The sequence below is a fragment of the Pristis pectinata genome, chromosome 5 (genome assembly GCF_009764475.1).
Source record: "Pristis pectinata isolate sPriPec2 chromosome 5, sPriPec2.1.pri, whole genome shotgun sequence".
NCBI lineage: Eukaryota > Metazoa > Chordata > Chondrichthyes > Rhinopristiformes > Pristidae > Pristis > Pristis pectinata.
In genome coordinates, this window is record NC_067409.1 from 35,274,781 (window position 1) to 35,293,090 (window position 18,310).

An 18,310-nucleotide genomic window follows, 5' to 3' on the forward strand; every position below is an offset into this window, starting at 1 on the left:
TACGACATTTCTGCTGCTGGTGATGGGTGCTATATTTTGAACTTCCAGATCTACAGTAATGACTGACCTTGCCAGTGATGACCACATCCTAGCACGTGTGTGTATACTTGTTCTTAAATAACATCCTTTGCACTATATGGTTTATTTCAATTGTAGGTTATCAGGGCGATGGAAAAAACTGCACTCAGATTGATGTATGCTCAGTGAACAATGGAGGATGTCATCACTTTGCATCATGTTCTTACAATCCAGGTACAATGCCAATTGTGTCATTAGAGAATGCACTGTTGACATCTAGAAAGCATAGCAAAACCAAATAACTGGAATTAGGTTGAATCATTTTCATGGTATGAAAGGTACTTCGTGAAAGCTTATTTGTACCAGTGAATTCCAAATCAGTGCTGGGTTCTGCAAGTGTTCGAATTCTATTATTGAATGTTGTAGCAATGCCACCCTTTCTATTTAATATTGGAGATACAAACATTTAAGCATTGACCAGTATCTTGATGCATAAGATAATAAAGCCACCTAACTCACGAACTCACTATGATCACACAGGCAAGTATGTACACCAAACAACTCAGTACATTTAGTACTAAATGATTACTCTTTAGTTATACAAGCCCTCACTAATCTTTGCTGTACAACTTGAACTCCTAGTATTTCCTAAAACATGATAGATAAGGGTACTGAATTCCTTTCTAACGATGGCTTCTTTGATAGGTACTGTGCAAGTTTTTTGTCTCATTTCTTATCTTGGTCTCATTTTAGTTTAGTCAATCTTGATATAATGTGATCGTCCATCCAAAGACACGAGAAATCAATCATTATTATCAACCAAAATCTTAGAAATTGAAATCCTATATCCTTTTTAAATTTTAGTCCATCTGACGGGAAATAATTCCATAAACCCTGAGAGGAATGATTCAATCATTAGTCAGTTTCTTTATGGACCATACATCAGTCCCATTACTAAAATGTGTTCTTACTTTCATGAGCTACATTAATCATATCATTGTGTAATGTTTGCAAGTAACTGAAGATGGCTGAGTCCTTCAGTGTGTCTTCACCCAGCTTATCTGTAGGATGATTGTCTTGTGCACAGCATATCCCAGTATAATGTTGCACATGATACCATAAACAAGCTATTTTTAGCCTTTCAATGTATCATTAAAAGGATGACGGACAACAGGGGGTTGGTTATTAGTGTGTCGACGGTGCTTGAAATCTTTGTTTATTTCTAGTTCCAGTGTCTCTTGTAGTGGATGGCTATGAATGGCAGTTCTTTATTGTTCAGTATAAGCAAGGGCATAAATATTTCCAAGATGCAGCTATTAATTAATGATTCTTTACTGATTTTCATTTTGCTGATAATAGATTGATAGTAGTGAGTGGTGGCCAGATAATTTTTTGCTTAAGAGTGCACTCACATGTCTTTCATTAACCATTTTTGATTGGTTCCAAATCCTCCATATTCACTTTAAATTTGGTAGAATATTTTTTTCTGTTTCAACCTTATATCCCAATGACTTTTTCTTATCCAATTTTACCCATCCCAGTTATTACTGTTTAATTACACTTACAATTTGCAGTTGCACAACTTACAATTCAATGTACAATTATCAAAATATTATTAAATATGGTTAAATGTTCTTTCGTGGTCCAAGATATCAACACATTTTGCTTGTTCTTTTATTGAATCTTTTATTTTCAAAATAACCTATTATGTTGTGCCTGAGTCAATTTCAAGATTATTCCATATGTAAAGAGTAGCATTTCTGGTCTTCTCAGTGCAAGAAAATTATTTCGATCAAATTTTAAGACAATCTACTCGCTGTTTCATTTGAAGGTATCCTAACCCTCTAGCCCTCCCCCATATCACCTCACTCTTCACATCAAGAATCCCATCTTGGATAATAATGACTGGACCCTGGAGTGGTTAAAACTAAGTCTTTTGAAAGGCAAACTGTTAGTTCAAACTTTCAGAATTATGACATTTTATGTCCGTTTAGATTCACAATAAATATTTAACACTACATTTCTGCCTCTGCCAACATTTTTCCAATACATACTGACATTTAAATATCAAAGATTCATTCCCTGTAACCCTACCCTGTAAACACTCATGTTGATCTCACTTTTTCTCATGGGAAGAAGTGATCATACATGATGGAATTTCATATTTAGTTTTGAGTGTGGGACACTTAGGCCTGAAGCAGTCTTAAATTTAAGTAAAAGTAATAACCAAGGTAAAAATACAATAGGCAAAAATGGACTGGGAAACTAGATTTAACAGTAAGATAGTAGATGTGCAATGGCACTCATTTAAAGATATATTTCATAATTCTTGATAATGTTATATTCCATTGAGAAACAAAGACTGTCAGAGAATGCTGATCAATCCTTGCCTTACTAAATTAAGAACAGTATCAAATTGAAAAAGAACGCTGACATTCCCTTGTTTTTTTATTCATCTCAGGTACTATCTTTCCTAATTGCACTTGTCCAGCTGATTATTTTGGAAATGGCTATGGAATCAATGGCTGCATTCCTCTCATTGATGTTTGCCAACACAGCAATCCATGTGTGAATGGACAATGTTTTGTAAGTTCTGATTATGCACAGAGGTATTGTTTGTCAATATCTTCTTTAGCAAAATTGCAGAGAAAACTTTATTAGTTGATTTACATTTTTGAATGAAGCATATATCGTAGACAGTAATAAAACATTTTTTAGTATATGTCATTGCCCAAAGAGGGTAATTTTTCTGACATTATATGTAATGAAGAAATGTTCTTGTATTTCCTCCTGTGAGGCTGTAATGTATGCAGAAATGCAGCAAAAGTTGTCTGTAATGTTGATTTCCAGTTCTTGCCATAAACATTATGAAGTCAGAATGTGGAGTGGACGCTTGGTTCAAAGAAAGCATTTCCTTGTGCTAAACTTTTGCATTTTGCAGGCCATATTTTCAAGTTATATATGCATTTGCAGTCCAGGATGGACTGGCATCCATTGTAGTCAGAACATTAATGAGTGTGCCAGTAACCCATGCAAGAATGGAGGAAGCTGTACTGATGGCATCAATAGTTACACTTGTACTTGCACCCAAAACTGGACAGGACCAGAGTGTCTGATGCCACAACAAGGTAAAATGATAAAAGTCTGATTACTGTATGAATGGAGGGAACCCAGATGAATAATTGCCTTTTAACTGATTATGACAAATTTCATAAAAACATAACTTTCAGCCATTAGTGCTATTTTCTCATATTTTCATACGATATAGAAGGAGGCCATTTGGTCCATCAAGTCTATGCAACTCTCAGAGTAACTCCATTAATCACACACTCTTACTTATTTCCTGGTAATTTAGTCTCTCTAATAGCCCATCAACTCCACCCCAGCAACTCCCTCCTGATTTTCCTACTACCACCTACCGCCTACCCACACTGGGATTAATTTACAGTAGCCAGGCAACCAACACATCTGTGGAGTTGTGAGGCTGCAGTTACTACCTCTTGTGCCACTGTGCCACCTTGCAGATTAGATTTTCTGGCTGCAATTTTTAATTTTTTTTAATGGTGTAATTTTTTTTTAGAAACATTGTGGGAAGGCTGCATTGTTCTTTATTGTGCAGAACCTCTCACTGTAACTGGCCATTAGGGACCAGAAGGATAATGGGGACAGGGGTATATCTCCACAATTAGTGAAGTTTCTGTCATACCATCAATGGATCCTAATAAGAAAGCTAACGTTGATTAAGCTAATCATACAGTCATGAAGTTATAGAGTTATACAGCATGGAAACAGGCCCTTTTTCCCAACTTGTCCATGCTGATCAAGGTATCTTCTTGGGTAAGTCCCATTTGCCTGAATTTGGTCCAAATCCTTCTAAACCTTTCCAATCCATGTACCTGTCCAAATGCCTTTTAAATGTTGTAATTGTACCTGCCTCTACCTCTTCTTCTAGCATATACCCTCCACCCTCTGTGTGAAAAACTTGCCTCTCAGATCTCCTTTAAAACTTTCCCCATAAACCTATGCCCTCCCTACCCTGGGAAAAAGACTGTGACAATCAATCTTATCAATGAAGTGACTCCTCGGCCTCCTTCGCTTCAGGGAAAAAAAAGACCAGCCTATCCAGTCTTTCCTTGTAACTCAAGCCCTCCAGTCCCAGCAACCTCACTGCGAATCTTTTCTACACTCTCTCTAGCTTAGTCATATCTTTTCTTTATTATGGTGACTACAACGGAACACAATATTCCAGGCGCAGTTTCACCAATGTCTTGTAGAGGTATAACGCGATGTCCCAACTCTTGTACTCATTGCCCCATCTGATGAAGCCAAGCATGCCTTATGCCTTCTTCATCACCTTGCCTACCTCTGTCACCAGTTTCAGGAACTACATATTTGTACCCTTGTGTGTTTCTGTTCTGTAACACTCTCTAAGGCACTCTGTATGCCCTGCCCTGATTTAACTACCAAAAATGCATCACTTCGCACTTGTTTAAGTTAAGAACCAAATGCCATTGCTTGGCCCACTTTCCCAATTGATCTTGATCCTGTTGTAACCTAGACAACCTTCTTCACTGTCCACTATACTACCAATTTTGGTGTCATCCGCAAACTTACTTGTCATACCAACTTCTTGAATTATAATTGTGGTGTATAAAATCTGTGATGTATGTATGAAGTATGTGCAGAAGCACAATCTAGTTGGAGAGCATGGAATGAACAAGATGTTTTGTTTTAGCAATTCCCCAAGTCTCGTACTTTCATGATATTCATTATATTGTTGGTATTACACGTAGTTAGAATAAGAACACATACATAACTCTTCTATAATTCGCCAATTAAAATCATTCTTCTAGCAATGAACTCTGCCTGTTCACCTCCTACCATTTCTCTGTAGGCAATCTCCAGAAGAATGGATGAACTTTGATTCATATAATTCCTTATATTAAGCTAGAGGCAAATACAGATTTGATGAAGGCCAGGTCATTCTGATCCCTAGGCCTCATTATGATATTCCTCGACTGACACATTCCTGAGCCACTTTGTGAAAGATATGAAGAGCAATGGACAAGAGTGTAACTGCAGACTGTTGACTGCAGAGCAAAGTGATCTGTTTCCAGGAATTAGTTAAATGGCCTAAATGGGATGGAGATCGTGGGAGGTTAGAGGTGGTGTCTAACTGGCATAGCTATTAGGATATGGAGAGCCTCATGCCTTCCTACTGTTTCTGGTATCCCACAAGAAACTTTAAAAAAAATTTCACCTTGACCATCATCAGGGTGTATGTGGCCTTACTGGGTGTAATAACACATGGTTGAATTGGGGTTCCAGTGTTCCACAATTTGATAACTATTTGAGGTGAGGGAGACCTGCTTGCTGCCCCAGATGTCACTTCATTGTTGAGTGCAGTGAACCCATATCATTGTTCTTTCGCTTTTGACCACCTATTAGAGACCCCTCCTTTGAACCAAACCCATTCTCTATCTACTCTTTTCCCTGCATTACTGAAAGGATGGCTGAGAAGATCTTAATGGAGTCAGGGATCGGGAAGAGGTGTACCAGGCAACACTCAGTCCCTGTGACTAATTTCCCTGCTGCATGGGGCCAATCTTGCACCAGAGATATAAATGTCGTGGAACACTAGCAAACGATTGTAGCCTGTAGCCATGATTACTGTGTAACTACTGGGATTAGAATCTGTGAATTATGTCCACAGACTTAATGTTTTCATCTGAGGATAGGAATGGGCCATACAGTCCCTCAAGCTTGTACTGTCATTCAGTAAGACCACGGCTGACATTTTATTTCCACCCTATTCCCACATATCTTGATAAACAATGTTGAAAAATATATTGATTTAACAACTGAGCATTCATCGTCCTTGGCCCAGAAATTGCTTTTGGAACCTGGATGGCAGTTCTTGGAACTGGAACAGGAAGTTAGTACAACCAATGGGCTGATTATTGACTTCAGGAAGGGGAAGGAGGGCAAACAGACACTAGTCTACATTGATGAATCAACACTGGAGAGAGTCAGCAGCTTTAAATTCTTGGGCATTAACATATCAGATGACCTGTCATGGGTCCAGCACATAGGTACAATCACAAGGAAGATGTGCCAGTGTTTTTACTTTCTTACGAGGTTAAGGAGATTTGGCTTGTCACTGAACACTCTAACTTCTAAAGATGTACTGTTGAAAGTATCCTGACTGGTTGCATCATGGTCTGGTATGGCAATTCGAATGTGCAGCAACATAAGAAGCTGCAAAGAGTAGTGAACAGCCCAATATTTCATGGGCACATCCCTCCCCTTCGTAGTATCTACATGAGGGGCTACCTCAAGAATGCAACATCTATCATCAAAGATCCCTACCATCTGGGCCATGCCATGTTCTCACAGCTACCATCAGGCAGGAGGTACAGAAGCCTGAAGTCCCACACCACCAGGTCCAAGAACAACTACTTCCCTTCAACCATTTGGTTCTTGAACCAACTTGCACAACCCTAATCACTACCTCAGTATAACAATACCGTGACCACTTTGCACTACAATGGACTTTGTTTTTTTGTTCTAATTGTGTTCTTTCTTGTAAAAATTGTCTATAATTTATGTTTAAGTTTTTTTTGTGAATGCTGCTTATCTGATGCTATGTTCCTGTGATGCTGTTGCATGTAAGTTTTTCATTGCACCAAGGCATACATGTAAATTGGTAAATTGGTTTATTATTGTCATATGCACTGAGGTACAGTGAAAAACTTTGTTTTGGCTGCCATCCATACAGACTATTTCATTACATCAGTGCATTGAGCCACAAAAACAACAAATTTCATGACATATATCAGTGATAATAAATCTGATTCTGATTCTGATTGAGGTAGTACAAGGGAAAACAATAACAGAATGCAGAATAAGGTGCTACAGTTACAGAGAAAGTGCAGTGCAGCCAAACAATAAGGTGCAAAGCCATAACAAGGAAGGTTGTGAGGTTAAGACTCCATCTTATTGTACTAGGGGACCATTCAGTAGTCTTATAACAGCAGGATAGAAGCTGTCCTTGAGCCTGGTGTAACGTGCTTTCAGGCTTTGGTATCTCCTGCCTGATGGGAGGGGGGAGAAGAGAGAATGTCCAGGGTGGGTGAGGTCTTTGATTATTTTGGCTGCTTCACTGAGAAGTGTGGACAGAGTCCATGGAGGGGAGGCTTGTTTCTGTGATTTGCTGAGCTGTGTCCACAACCCTCTTCAGTTTCTTGCGGTCTCGGGCAGAGCAGTTGCCATATCAAGCCGTGATGCATCTGGATAGGATGCTTTCTATGGTGCGTTTATAAAAATTGGTGAGGCTCAACAAGGGAATATGCCAAATTTTTTTTACTTGTGCTTATGACAATAAACCCGACTTTGACTTTGAACTTGTGACAAGTAGTAGAATCCACTCTCAGTCATTCTACGCTCACTCTGTGTCAGATTGGTAGGTTTGAGTGCCATAACAGAGTCTTCAGCATGTAGCCTAGGCTGCCAGTTCAATGCCATATGAAAGGCATTTTCATTGGAGTAGATATCATTGGAGTTGGTGTCTTTCAGACAAGTGTTTGTTAACATTATATGTTGTCACTTTGAAGTAACCATGTAATTAGCTTGAGTTCTCTGCCCACTTTTCCATTGGCATACAATTTTATTCAAAGTATTGGGATTAGTATTGGGTGTAGATAAGTAATTAATGTTTGACATGGACATGGTGGTCCAAAGGGCCTGTTTCCGTGCTGTATGATTCTATGACTTTATGACTCTATCTTTCTGTTTCCCCTTGGAAAATTATTATTAAATTTGCTTCTACCATTCTTTCAGACAATTCATACCAGATCATAACATTATGCTAGTTAGAAAAAATTCTCTGCGTCTCCTCTCTAATACTTCAATTACATTAAACTGAGGTCCAATTTGCCCTCTTCAGCAGACACTGAAGATCTGCTGAACTTAATTGAAGAGAAGCAAAGGAGGCCTATAATATTTGACCAGTGTTTAATCTTTAATCAGCATCACTCAGATTATCTGATTATTATTAGATAAATAACACAAAATATCATAAATACATTTTTTGTAAAAGTATTTGTTAGTATATGGATGGCTGTTCTGTAAGAATGTACATTAGGCTACCTGTTGTGCAACAAACTTTACAGCTTGTATCTTCGACATCTTTACTTTTTCAGCCTGTGGTGGTCACCTCAATGAAACCTATGGCGCTATAAATTCACCGGGTTATCCAGGCAACTACACACCCTGCACAGACTGCTACTGGACCATTTCGGTCAGCCCCAATTTACTGATTAATTTTGCTTTCGGACCCCTTCACATCGAACGCCATCAGAATTGCAGCTTTGACTACCTCGAGGTAAAACATATTCAACACCTATTTCGCAATGATAAAATTCCACAGTCATTCCACAGATTTCACCAGGACATGGATAAAATGCCTGGCCTAGTTTCCAGGATTAGCTTATGAGGGGCGAATATTCCACCCAGATCTCCTGGAGCAATGGCAGGACAGGAAGGACGGTGTAAGTTGAACATCAGTACTTCAAGGCATAAGAAGTGTATCATTTTTCTGAAGCTGAGAAATGGAGGCTTTCTTTCAAGAATCACAGCCTCTCTTTCCATAACTTATTAATACAGTTTTTATAGCTGAAGATCCCTCTCAACAACTTGAGGGAAAATGTCTTTGTACTGGGGTGATATCACTCCTTTCTACTTCTTGAAGCTGGCAGTGAGGTCATATTACAAAGCAGTCTTTGGATTCAAGTTTATTGTTGTCATAGGCACACAAACACAGGGTATAAATGCCGTGAAAATTAGCTTTTTGCAGCAACAGCACAGTACGTTACTTACATGACAAACAAATTAACATAAACTTAAATTAACATAAATTATACATAACTTGCACGTGTACAAAAATAAACAAAATAAACATAATGATACTAGTGCAAAATAGAGAGAGAGAAAAGGAAATATAGTCTGAGATAGTGTTAGGGTTTCTCAGGTCAGTTCAAGAATCTGATCACAGTGGGGAAGAAGCTGTTGTTGAACCTTGAGGTGTGGGTTTTCAGGCTCCTGTACATCCTGCCTGATGGCAGCATTGAGAAGAGGGCATGGCCTGGATAGTGGGGGTCCCCATTGCTAGATGTTGCCTTCCTGAAATATCTCCTGTTGTAGATGCATGAGATGGAGCTGCTGTGGTGCAGACATCTGCTGCCCTCATCCAAATTATGTATTCTCCTGTTGATCTTGTATACTTTGTTGGGGTCAGAACTGGAGGGCATCTATAGGTGTCACCCTGGTGGAATTTGGCCCCCACATATTCATTATTTTTGCTGTAAAATGCTTAGTTTGGTAATGCTTATTTGTACATTGTATCCCTTATTTATGTGTGAAGCAAGTGAGTATAGTTCATTGATTTTGTAAGTTTGCATATTATTTGGGTGGCTTGTATATTATGCTTGCATATGGTATGAATTGCTATTATTTCTCTGTACATTGTGTGTAAATGTCTCTGCACTTGTGTAGTTAGTTGAACACATGTGTCAGTTAGTTTGACAGTGTACTTGTATTTGGTATGCCACTTTACTGGGAAATGGTCATTTCAAAAACACATATGCACTTCATGCTTTAAGTGCCCCAGAGGTGTTTCCATTACTGGGGGAATCCACATGCATTGCACTGGGTTCATGAAGTTCCTGAAAAAATAAGCCTCAACGATGCTGTAAAATGGGCACTGTAAGGGAGGCTCTTTCCAGCCTATTGAGCTTTCAGTTTTATAGCATACTGAGTCATTGCTGCTGTTAAGAAAAATCTATTTTAAAGCCTCTTTATTATTCAGCTACTTTGCTGCTTTGTTGGCTCAGTTTTTTTTGGCACAATGAAACTTACAGTTTCTTAAAGCTATTTGAAACTGCTAGTTCTGTTTATTGTCCTGGAATATTTCATTGTATTCTACCCACAAGAGTATACCTCTGGATACAGTTCTACATTTGCAGATGGGGTATTACATCAGGCAACTCTATTTGCACTAAGGTTATTCCTTAAGCTGTCATCTACCTGTACAGGGCCAGAACTTGTCTAAAGAGGTGGAGAAAATGGTTGTATCATTCTATTTTCAAGTGAGTACTTGAGTAGGTGGTGAGTTAGTTCTGCCCCATATTGAAATACAGCAGTGGCCTCAGTTTTTGGCACGAGGCTCATTAAAATTTTGAGACCAGCTCTTGTTAGACCATTGTAGGAGAATGCAATAGCCTCGTATTGATAAGGACACCAATACAGGCTTCTGGGGTGAGTGTCTGAAATCGGCGTCAGATCTCCTTTGCAAAATTGGTCTGTCCTGAATCTGCAGAATCTCTTGTGTGTCTATCCTGAATCTAGTTGGTGCAGGTGGCTCCATTTAGGTAACAGGATTTTAATGCCACTTGGCCAGTGACTCCTGAAAGCTGTGGGCTACTTCCAATAGCTTGTGAGTTTAGAACTTGGCAGAGTGAAGTGCTTCTCCTAACTTTACTGCAATATCAGTGAGAATACTGGACAAACAACCTTTATTAATTCAGGAGTTATCTATTTTACCTACACTGCCTCCAGCAACATACTCTGCTGGAATTCAGTGCTGAATTACAAACAGGCCACCTATCATATTCAATTAAATGAAACCCCAGACCCAATGTTTACTATCATTGAAACCCACAAAATCCTTATGGAGCTTGACAGGGCAGATGTGGAGTTGGTGTTTCCCTTGGCTGGTGTGTCTGGAGCCAGGGGTCGGGTTATCAAAAGGAGGAGCAGTCATGCAGAACAGAGATGAGAAGGAATTTCTGCACTCAGAGAGTATTGGATCTTTGAAATTCTGTACCTAAAAGAGCTGTAGAAGTCACTCACTGAATATATTCAAGACTGTGATAGATAGATGTAAGTGAACCAAACAATATGGAATTAGGTCCACCTCTTTCTTTCTTTCTTACTTATTATGGTACAGAAAGGGGCCTTTCAGTCCATCAGGTCTATGCTATCTGCCAAAAGAGCAATCCCATCAGGCTTATTCTCTATCCTCCTGTACACCTGCTATCAACTCTCATATGCATATGAGACTATCATATGCCTATCAACTCCCTTTTAATTCTTTTATCACTTATCCACAATAAAGGTAATCACTTAATCTTAATTCTTTAACCAAAGTTAGTCTTCAGGATGGAGGTGGGAGCAAGAGCATCCAGTAGAAACCTACAAGGTCCCAGGGAGAATGTGCAAATTCTACACAGACAGCACCCATGATCAGGATCATAATGATGTCCCTGGAGTTGTACAGCAGCACTATTAACTAATTTGCACCCCAGCTATCCAGAGTTCAGCTAACTCATTGAAATAGCATATTAAATTAGGCCAAATATCTGTACGTGAAGCTATTTCATAACCTGCTGTATGTGTGTATGTGCACACGTGAATGTGTTGGTGAGCGTATGTGCACCTGTGTGTTAGAAATTTATCATATTCTTTACTGTAGAAATGTATAGTGCAGCCCATTCTGCTTTACTTAGTGTCTAGCATAACATGCATGAGGTTTGATATTTTTCTTCATACTGAGTATTTATGCATTTGATCTTATGCATTTATTATATGTATAATAAAGTGCAGATGTTAATTATTTTTTATTATGTTGTCTGTAGATTAGAGATGGACTGCTGGACCAGGATCCCATCCTTTACAAGTACTGTGGCAATGAAAGCCCTCCCCCTCTGCTGACATCTGGCCCTACTGCATGGATCCATTTCCACAGTGACAAAAGTATCAGTGGACAAGGGTTTCATGTCACATACATTACGTTACCATGTAAGTTCCTCTAGCATTTTGTATGTGTTGTTACGATGTAAGTATTTGTGTGTTATCCCTCAGATCTTATTTGGATTATAAAACAGTTTCAAAATTGGATATTATCCTGTATAAATATGAAAAAATGGCTTTATTATGTGTCACTGGCTAAAGCAATGTTATTGTCCACCTCTAATTATCCTTGAGTTGCTGTGTGTTAAAAGTACTCTCAGAGTGTTGCTAAGTAGGGAATTCAGGACTTCGATCCAGTGACAGTGAAGGGATAGTGATACCTTTGCAAAACAGGCCTTGGAGGGGAATTTGCAGTTGATGATTTTCTCAAGCATTTGATGTGCTTGGAGACACAAGAGACTGCAGATGCTGGAATCTGGAGCAAAAACAAACTGCTGGAGGAACTCAGTGGGTTGAGCAGCATCTAAGGGGGTGAAAGGAATTGTCGTCATTTTGGGTCAAGACTCTGCATCAGGACAGTCCTCTTGCAGGGTCTCGACCCAAAACATTAACTATTCCTTTCCCCCCCACAGATGGTGCTTGATCTGCTGAGTTCCTCCAGCAGTTTGTTTTTTGCATCTGATGTGCTTGATCTTCCAAGCGGTAGGGACCCCAAGTTTGGAAGGTGCCATTAAGGAAGCTTTGCATGTTGGAGAGTGATGGCATATATTGCAAACAAGGAGCATCACTACCTGAGGAATAGGTGCCAACCAAGCGGGGTGCTTTCAGCAACAAACAATCTGCTGGAGGAACTCAGTGGGTCGAGCAGCATCTATGGGAGAAAAGGAATTGTTGACATTTCAGGTCAAAACCCTGCATCAGGACTCATCTCTTTCCTCCCACAGATGCTGTTCAACCCACTGAGTTCCCCCAGCAGATTGTTTGTTGCTCCAGATTCCGGCATCTGCAGTCTCTTGTGTCTCCAAGCAGGCTGCTTTGACCTGGATGATGTCATGATTGCGTATTGTTGACTGGCACCCAAGCAGGTCGCTTCAGAGTATTCCAGGGCAGTTAGTAACCATAGAATATTCAAGGTCTAACCCATCATCCACTTAAGTTTGTGGTCAATTGTGTTCCCCAGAAATTTGATCATAGGAGCTTCAGTAACGAAAATGCATCTTCATGAAGAGCAACCCCATCTGCTCCTTCTTATTCTCTTGCAGCCAACCCATTTAACATGCCTACCAGAGTGACTTTCCTTTTCATCCAACTCACTCCATCCAGTACTGATTCTGTGAGCTTCAGCAGTGGTCACCTCTCAGCATCCCTCTCTGCATATTCTTCCAAACTGTATGTTCACTTGAGAGAGATGCCCTATATGTCTATGAGATTATTTTGAATGATTGTGTAGACATCACGGTCTTCTGGGAAATGTGGACTGTGGATGATACCACTTTCCCTGCAAAATATACCTCCTGCTCACCTAAACATTCCACCAGTTATTCTATCCACACTGTTGTAGTTATGTGGCCCTCACCAGCACGTCACACCTTGGTCTACTGTCACAAACCAGCAACAAAAGAAACACACTGAGCATGATTCAGTGTTAAAAACTATTTTATTAATCACTACTTATGATAATACGTAAAATAAAAGTAAAAATGTTAGTATGTTAGAATTCAAAAATGTTAAACCTCGAACATTAACCCCAAAACTAAACTCTTCGTGTGTGTGTGTGTGACAAAGTCCAAAACTCCCAGTTCCGGAATGGTTCTTAAAGTTCAGTTCCGCAAGCCATAAGGTGAAACATGAGCAAGGGCTTCTTCAACAACCACCGTTGTCTGAAGATAAGATGTAGATGTAGAAAAACATAGAGAGAGTACATACGAAATCCAAATGTTCCACGATGGAACCCAAACGACACTTCAGTGTTTACTCGGTAGTGACTTCCTCACCCCGAAAAGCATCCGAACCGTGGTCGTCCACACACAAATACCTGTTTCCTTCTACAGGTCAGCAACAAAGTGAACTCCACCGGATTACTTCCAACTTCCATACATGGATTTCAGTGGCAAACACAGTTATTGTTTCTCATCCATCGATAGAGAAAACAAGCAGGCTGGTGTCTCTCTCCCTTCTCTCTCTCTCTCCTTCTTCTTCTTCTGACTTCTTCAACAACGTCATTACGTCCTTTATCTTCTATTGACGTAAGCACGCCCCACACACACATACACACACACTCTCTATCTTAAAGGGACTTTTACTGAGTCCGTAACACTACTCCCAACTTTTCTGGCATGTTTCCCTCTTTTGAATGTCTCACCTTGTTCTTTTCTTCTGATCTTTCATTTAGCATTAAAATTCTTCAGCATCCACTCTTCACTGCTTTTCTCACTCATGCTCAATGGTGAGCAGCTTCACCTGTTTGGTGATTTCAACCTTCATCTCAATTGATGTTGCTCCCTGGCTTCCTATTCTCCCTTAGTCTCCCCTTGATGTGAATTCCCAGCCCAAATTCTCTGTTCCTTTATGACCTGGCCCTCTCACTTGGTCTTACTTCTTCAATTATCTCTTTCACAGATAGCACCATCTCTTATCATTTCCTTGCATATCGTTCTTCTCACATCCTTCTGTGCCTTCCTCATCCGATTCCCACTTTGATCTTTGACCTTTGGCACTGCTCCAATGAAATGCAACATAACCTTGAGGGATGACTTCCTCTTTTCCGGTTGCTGTTCACAGGACTCAACGATGAGTTCAACAGTCTTAGATTAACCAACCTTTCCCATTTGTGTCAAACTAGCTGATTCTGATCAAAAGTCATCAACCAGTAAAATTAACCCAGCTTTTTGCCTCTCCACTGATGCTGCCTGATCTGCTGGGTATAGTCAGCATTCTTATTTATTTCTGATTTTGTAGCAGTTGAAGAGTTTTGTATTTCACAGCTTCAGCACTTTTTTTCTCTCCTCTGTTCTGTCCTCATTCATTTCCTTCTATTTACACCCTTTTCAGACATACCAGCTGGAATTTAAAAGCCTTCACCATGTTCTATTGGTCAGCACCATCTTTTATGTCATTCAGTCTCTTTTGTTCTTCACCCTACCACAGACATTCCCTTTGTTTCCACCACCCCTTCCCCATCTCTGTAATTCCTGTTCAATTTCTGATTTTTCCTTGTTCCCCTTTCCACAGATGCTGCCTGACCTGTTAAGTGTTTCTGGCATTTTCTGTTTTTATATCTTATTTAGCCATTTCAATGTCAGAACTGGCGGGATTACATAAAGCATCATGAGACACTATTTCCATTTGTAAAGACAGCTCATTATTCCAAGGTCATCCAGGAATGTAGAGATAGTCCTTGGCTTCTATTCCCTTTTGTAAACCTTCCTAGTCTCCCTTCTTTCCACTTTCACCTCCAGTAAGAAGTGCAAGGAGTTCATTGACTTCCAGTCCAGTGCTTCTGCTGCTTTCCTCCATTGTTCTAGCCCATTCGGGACAAACTTCTAATGACACTGCACTACTTAGCCCTAGTTACAGACTTGTATCATTTGCTTCTCTGTTATCTCTCCTCAAGTTATGTGCAGACTGATCTTGGCCAGGACACTCACCTGAATGTAATAGCACTGGAGGCAGTCCAAAGGAGATTCACCAGGCTAAGTCCTTGGCTAGGATGGCTGTCCTATAAGCAAAGCTAGAGAGTTTGGGTTTGTATTCCTCAGAATTTAGGAGAATGTCAGGTTACCTTACTCAAACATATAAGTTCCTAAGAGGGCTTAACATGGTAGATGTTGAGGTGTTTCCACAGTGGGACAGTCGCGAGCAAGGGGACATAGCTGCAAAGTAAGGGGTTGGTCATTTAAAATTGAGATGCGTAGAAGTCTCTTCTCTCAGAGGGTATTAAATCTTTGGAATTCTCTGCGCCAGAGGTCAGATCATTATTTAAGGTGGAAATAGATAAATAACTGAAAGATTGAGGAATTGAGGTTTATGGAGAACTGGCATAGAAGAGAAGTTGAGAGCAGCATTTCCATCCATGATGATATTGAATGGTGGGGAAGGCTTGTGGGGCCTTGTGGCTTACTCCTGCTCCTATTTTCTTGTGTTGTTATGTTCTTGTGCTGCTCCTATCCTATTTCTTCTTCCCCTCTCTTGCTTCATTTTGCTAATTTTGTGTTTTTTCCTGAATTAATAGCTGAACCTGGCTGTGGAGGAACATATGGAGACAGTGAGGGAATTCTCACCTCCCCCAATTGGCCTAATCCATATCCCAGCAGCAGACAGTGCATCTATGTTATTGAGCAGCCCATAGGGGAGCGCATCCATCTTCAATTCACACATATGGAGTTGGAATTCCACAACAACTGTTCCTTGGACTACATAGAGGTGAATTATCCTTTTTCATCAAGTATGCTTTCATGAACACATGGATCAGTTTAAAAGTAAATTGTTTACAGTTCCACAAGATACTCTGCAGATGCTGGGATCTGGAGCAACACACACAAAATATTAGAAGAACTCTGAGTTCCTCCAGCATTTTGTGTGAATTGTTTACAGTTACTGTAACTGTGCAGTTTTAGAATACAAAATGACGATAATTTGATTCGGCACCTGAGTACACTTTTATGATGTACATTCTTTTCATAATAAGCATTCAGTGAATTCACTGTGACTGACCAGAGTTAAAGTATTGACATGGACATTTTCAGGCCTCATCATATTCATTTATAACAAAAGAAAGCAATGGCTGTAACCACATTAAATAGTTGGCTATAAGTAGGCTATAATGATTCAATCTTTATACTCTTTGCATCTGGATGAGGCACTAATGGGCCTTCCCTACCCAGAGGAATAGTGTTACAGTTAAGAATTTTGCAGTGAATTAGGGTGGTGAAACACATGGGGAAATGGGTGAAGCTGTGTCATAAAATCTCCAGATGTATGTATGTGGGAGGATTCCTGGAGAGGATATGAAATATCACAGCTGCCTGTATTTTTACATTTTACTAATGTTTGCTAGACATTGATCTAGTTAGCAGGATGAAGAGTAACTTGCTTCCATTCTAATTCAGTAGTCTCTGAGGTGGCTGATGAAACCGATGTGGAATTTGCAAACTCTGCCGTAAGTTGGGTAGATGCTTGCTGTTTGATGGTGCAGCCCTGTCACTGGCCAGGGCTGCCCATGAGTTGATGTTACATCATTCCAAAGAGGCTTTGATTGTGTCAGTGAACTGCTTTCCCTGTCCCCCTGGGGACCTTTTGCTGTGATGGAGCCTGTAGGAGAATGTTTGTTTTGGGAATCTGTTGTTAGGCAAGTGGATAATGTGTCTATCTGGCAGCATTAGTTGAACATGATCAGAGATTTAGTAGTGGGGTATTGGCCAGAGAAAGGAAACTGACGTTGTTTCACATACGCTACCACTGGCTTGGAGGTTTTGCAGAGACAACAACGGTAGTACTCTCCAATGCTTACTATTGGTAGAACACATCTTTGAAACATGCAGGAAGGCTTGGATCACTGCATTGCTGCCTGACTGAGCATGAATTTTATGTCAGGTTTGAGATTTTAAAACACTCCATTCCTCAAATGGGCCAAAGGCTTTGCAGGGTCAGTGGAGGATGTGGTGATTTTTTTCATTGGAATCTGCCTACTGAGAGAGAGCTCCTAAAATATTGAAAGAGACCAAAGTTTCCAGGGTCTTGCCATTAATCTTGATTGTCAGAGCAATTGCTGTAAAGTGTAGGCAGGTTGGTAGAGACCTTTTGTCTCAAAATGTTTACTATAACACCCATCTTCTTGTCTGCATCAGTGAAGGAATCAACAAGTTCTTGGAGGTTAGTCTCCAAGAATACACATTGATAAGTGTCATGTAAGTCAATGACTGAGACCTGGATGATCTTGCCTGTAGAGTGGAGGCGATGAAGGTTGAACAGTTTTCTATCATCCCGTACATTAACTCCACTCCTGTGGGGAGCTTGCTGAAGGTAAAATACATGATTGTAGCAAGGAATATTGAGAGGAACGTTGGAGCAAAAAGCTGGCATTTCCTGACCCCAAACTTACCAAGATCCAGGTCTTTGGTGGACCTATTGGTCAGAATAATGGTTTTGCATGTCATTGTGTAGCAATTGTGTAGTGCATTGAAAAGATTGATTCAAACCCAGTTGCAATTTTAACTCAAGTTTAAATCACAGTTATGTATTGACAATAAGAGCTTTTGAGTTTTACTCCTAAATATTGCAGACTATAGCTTTAGATTGTAAGTGCTTTTGGTTTGATATTTGTGTCTTAATGCACTTAAGGTCAATGATGGTTTAATATTGTGGATTAAATGATATTAAATATGGATTATGCAGGCTCACCAGGGAAACTTTGTATTTTTTTTTAGACCTTGCCTTTTCTGTTTGGACCCTAATGAAAGTAATCTTTCATTAAGGTCCAAATATTGAGTGTTCTCTCAGTCTGGCTGCAGTTGTTATGTGGAAAATTTCAAAAATTGACAAAATC

The 18,310-nt window shown here is 39.9% G+C and overlaps 1 protein-coding gene across 1 annotated transcript in view; it reads left to right on the forward strand.

Annotated features, from left to right (window-relative positions):
* cubn (cubilin (intrinsic factor-cobalamin receptor)) overlaps positions 1 to 18,310 on the forward strand; it is a 264,528-nt gene that overhangs the window by 20,930 nt on the left and 225,288 nt on the right. The window contains 6 exon segments of the mRNA XM_052016186.1: positions 157 to 252; positions 2,480 to 2,604; positions 2,960 to 3,146; positions 8,220 to 8,401; positions 11,712 to 11,874; positions 15,998 to 16,188. Coding sequence (XP_051872146.1) covers positions 157 to 252; positions 2,480 to 2,604; positions 2,960 to 3,146; positions 8,220 to 8,401; positions 11,712 to 11,874; positions 15,998 to 16,188 — 944 coding nt within the window.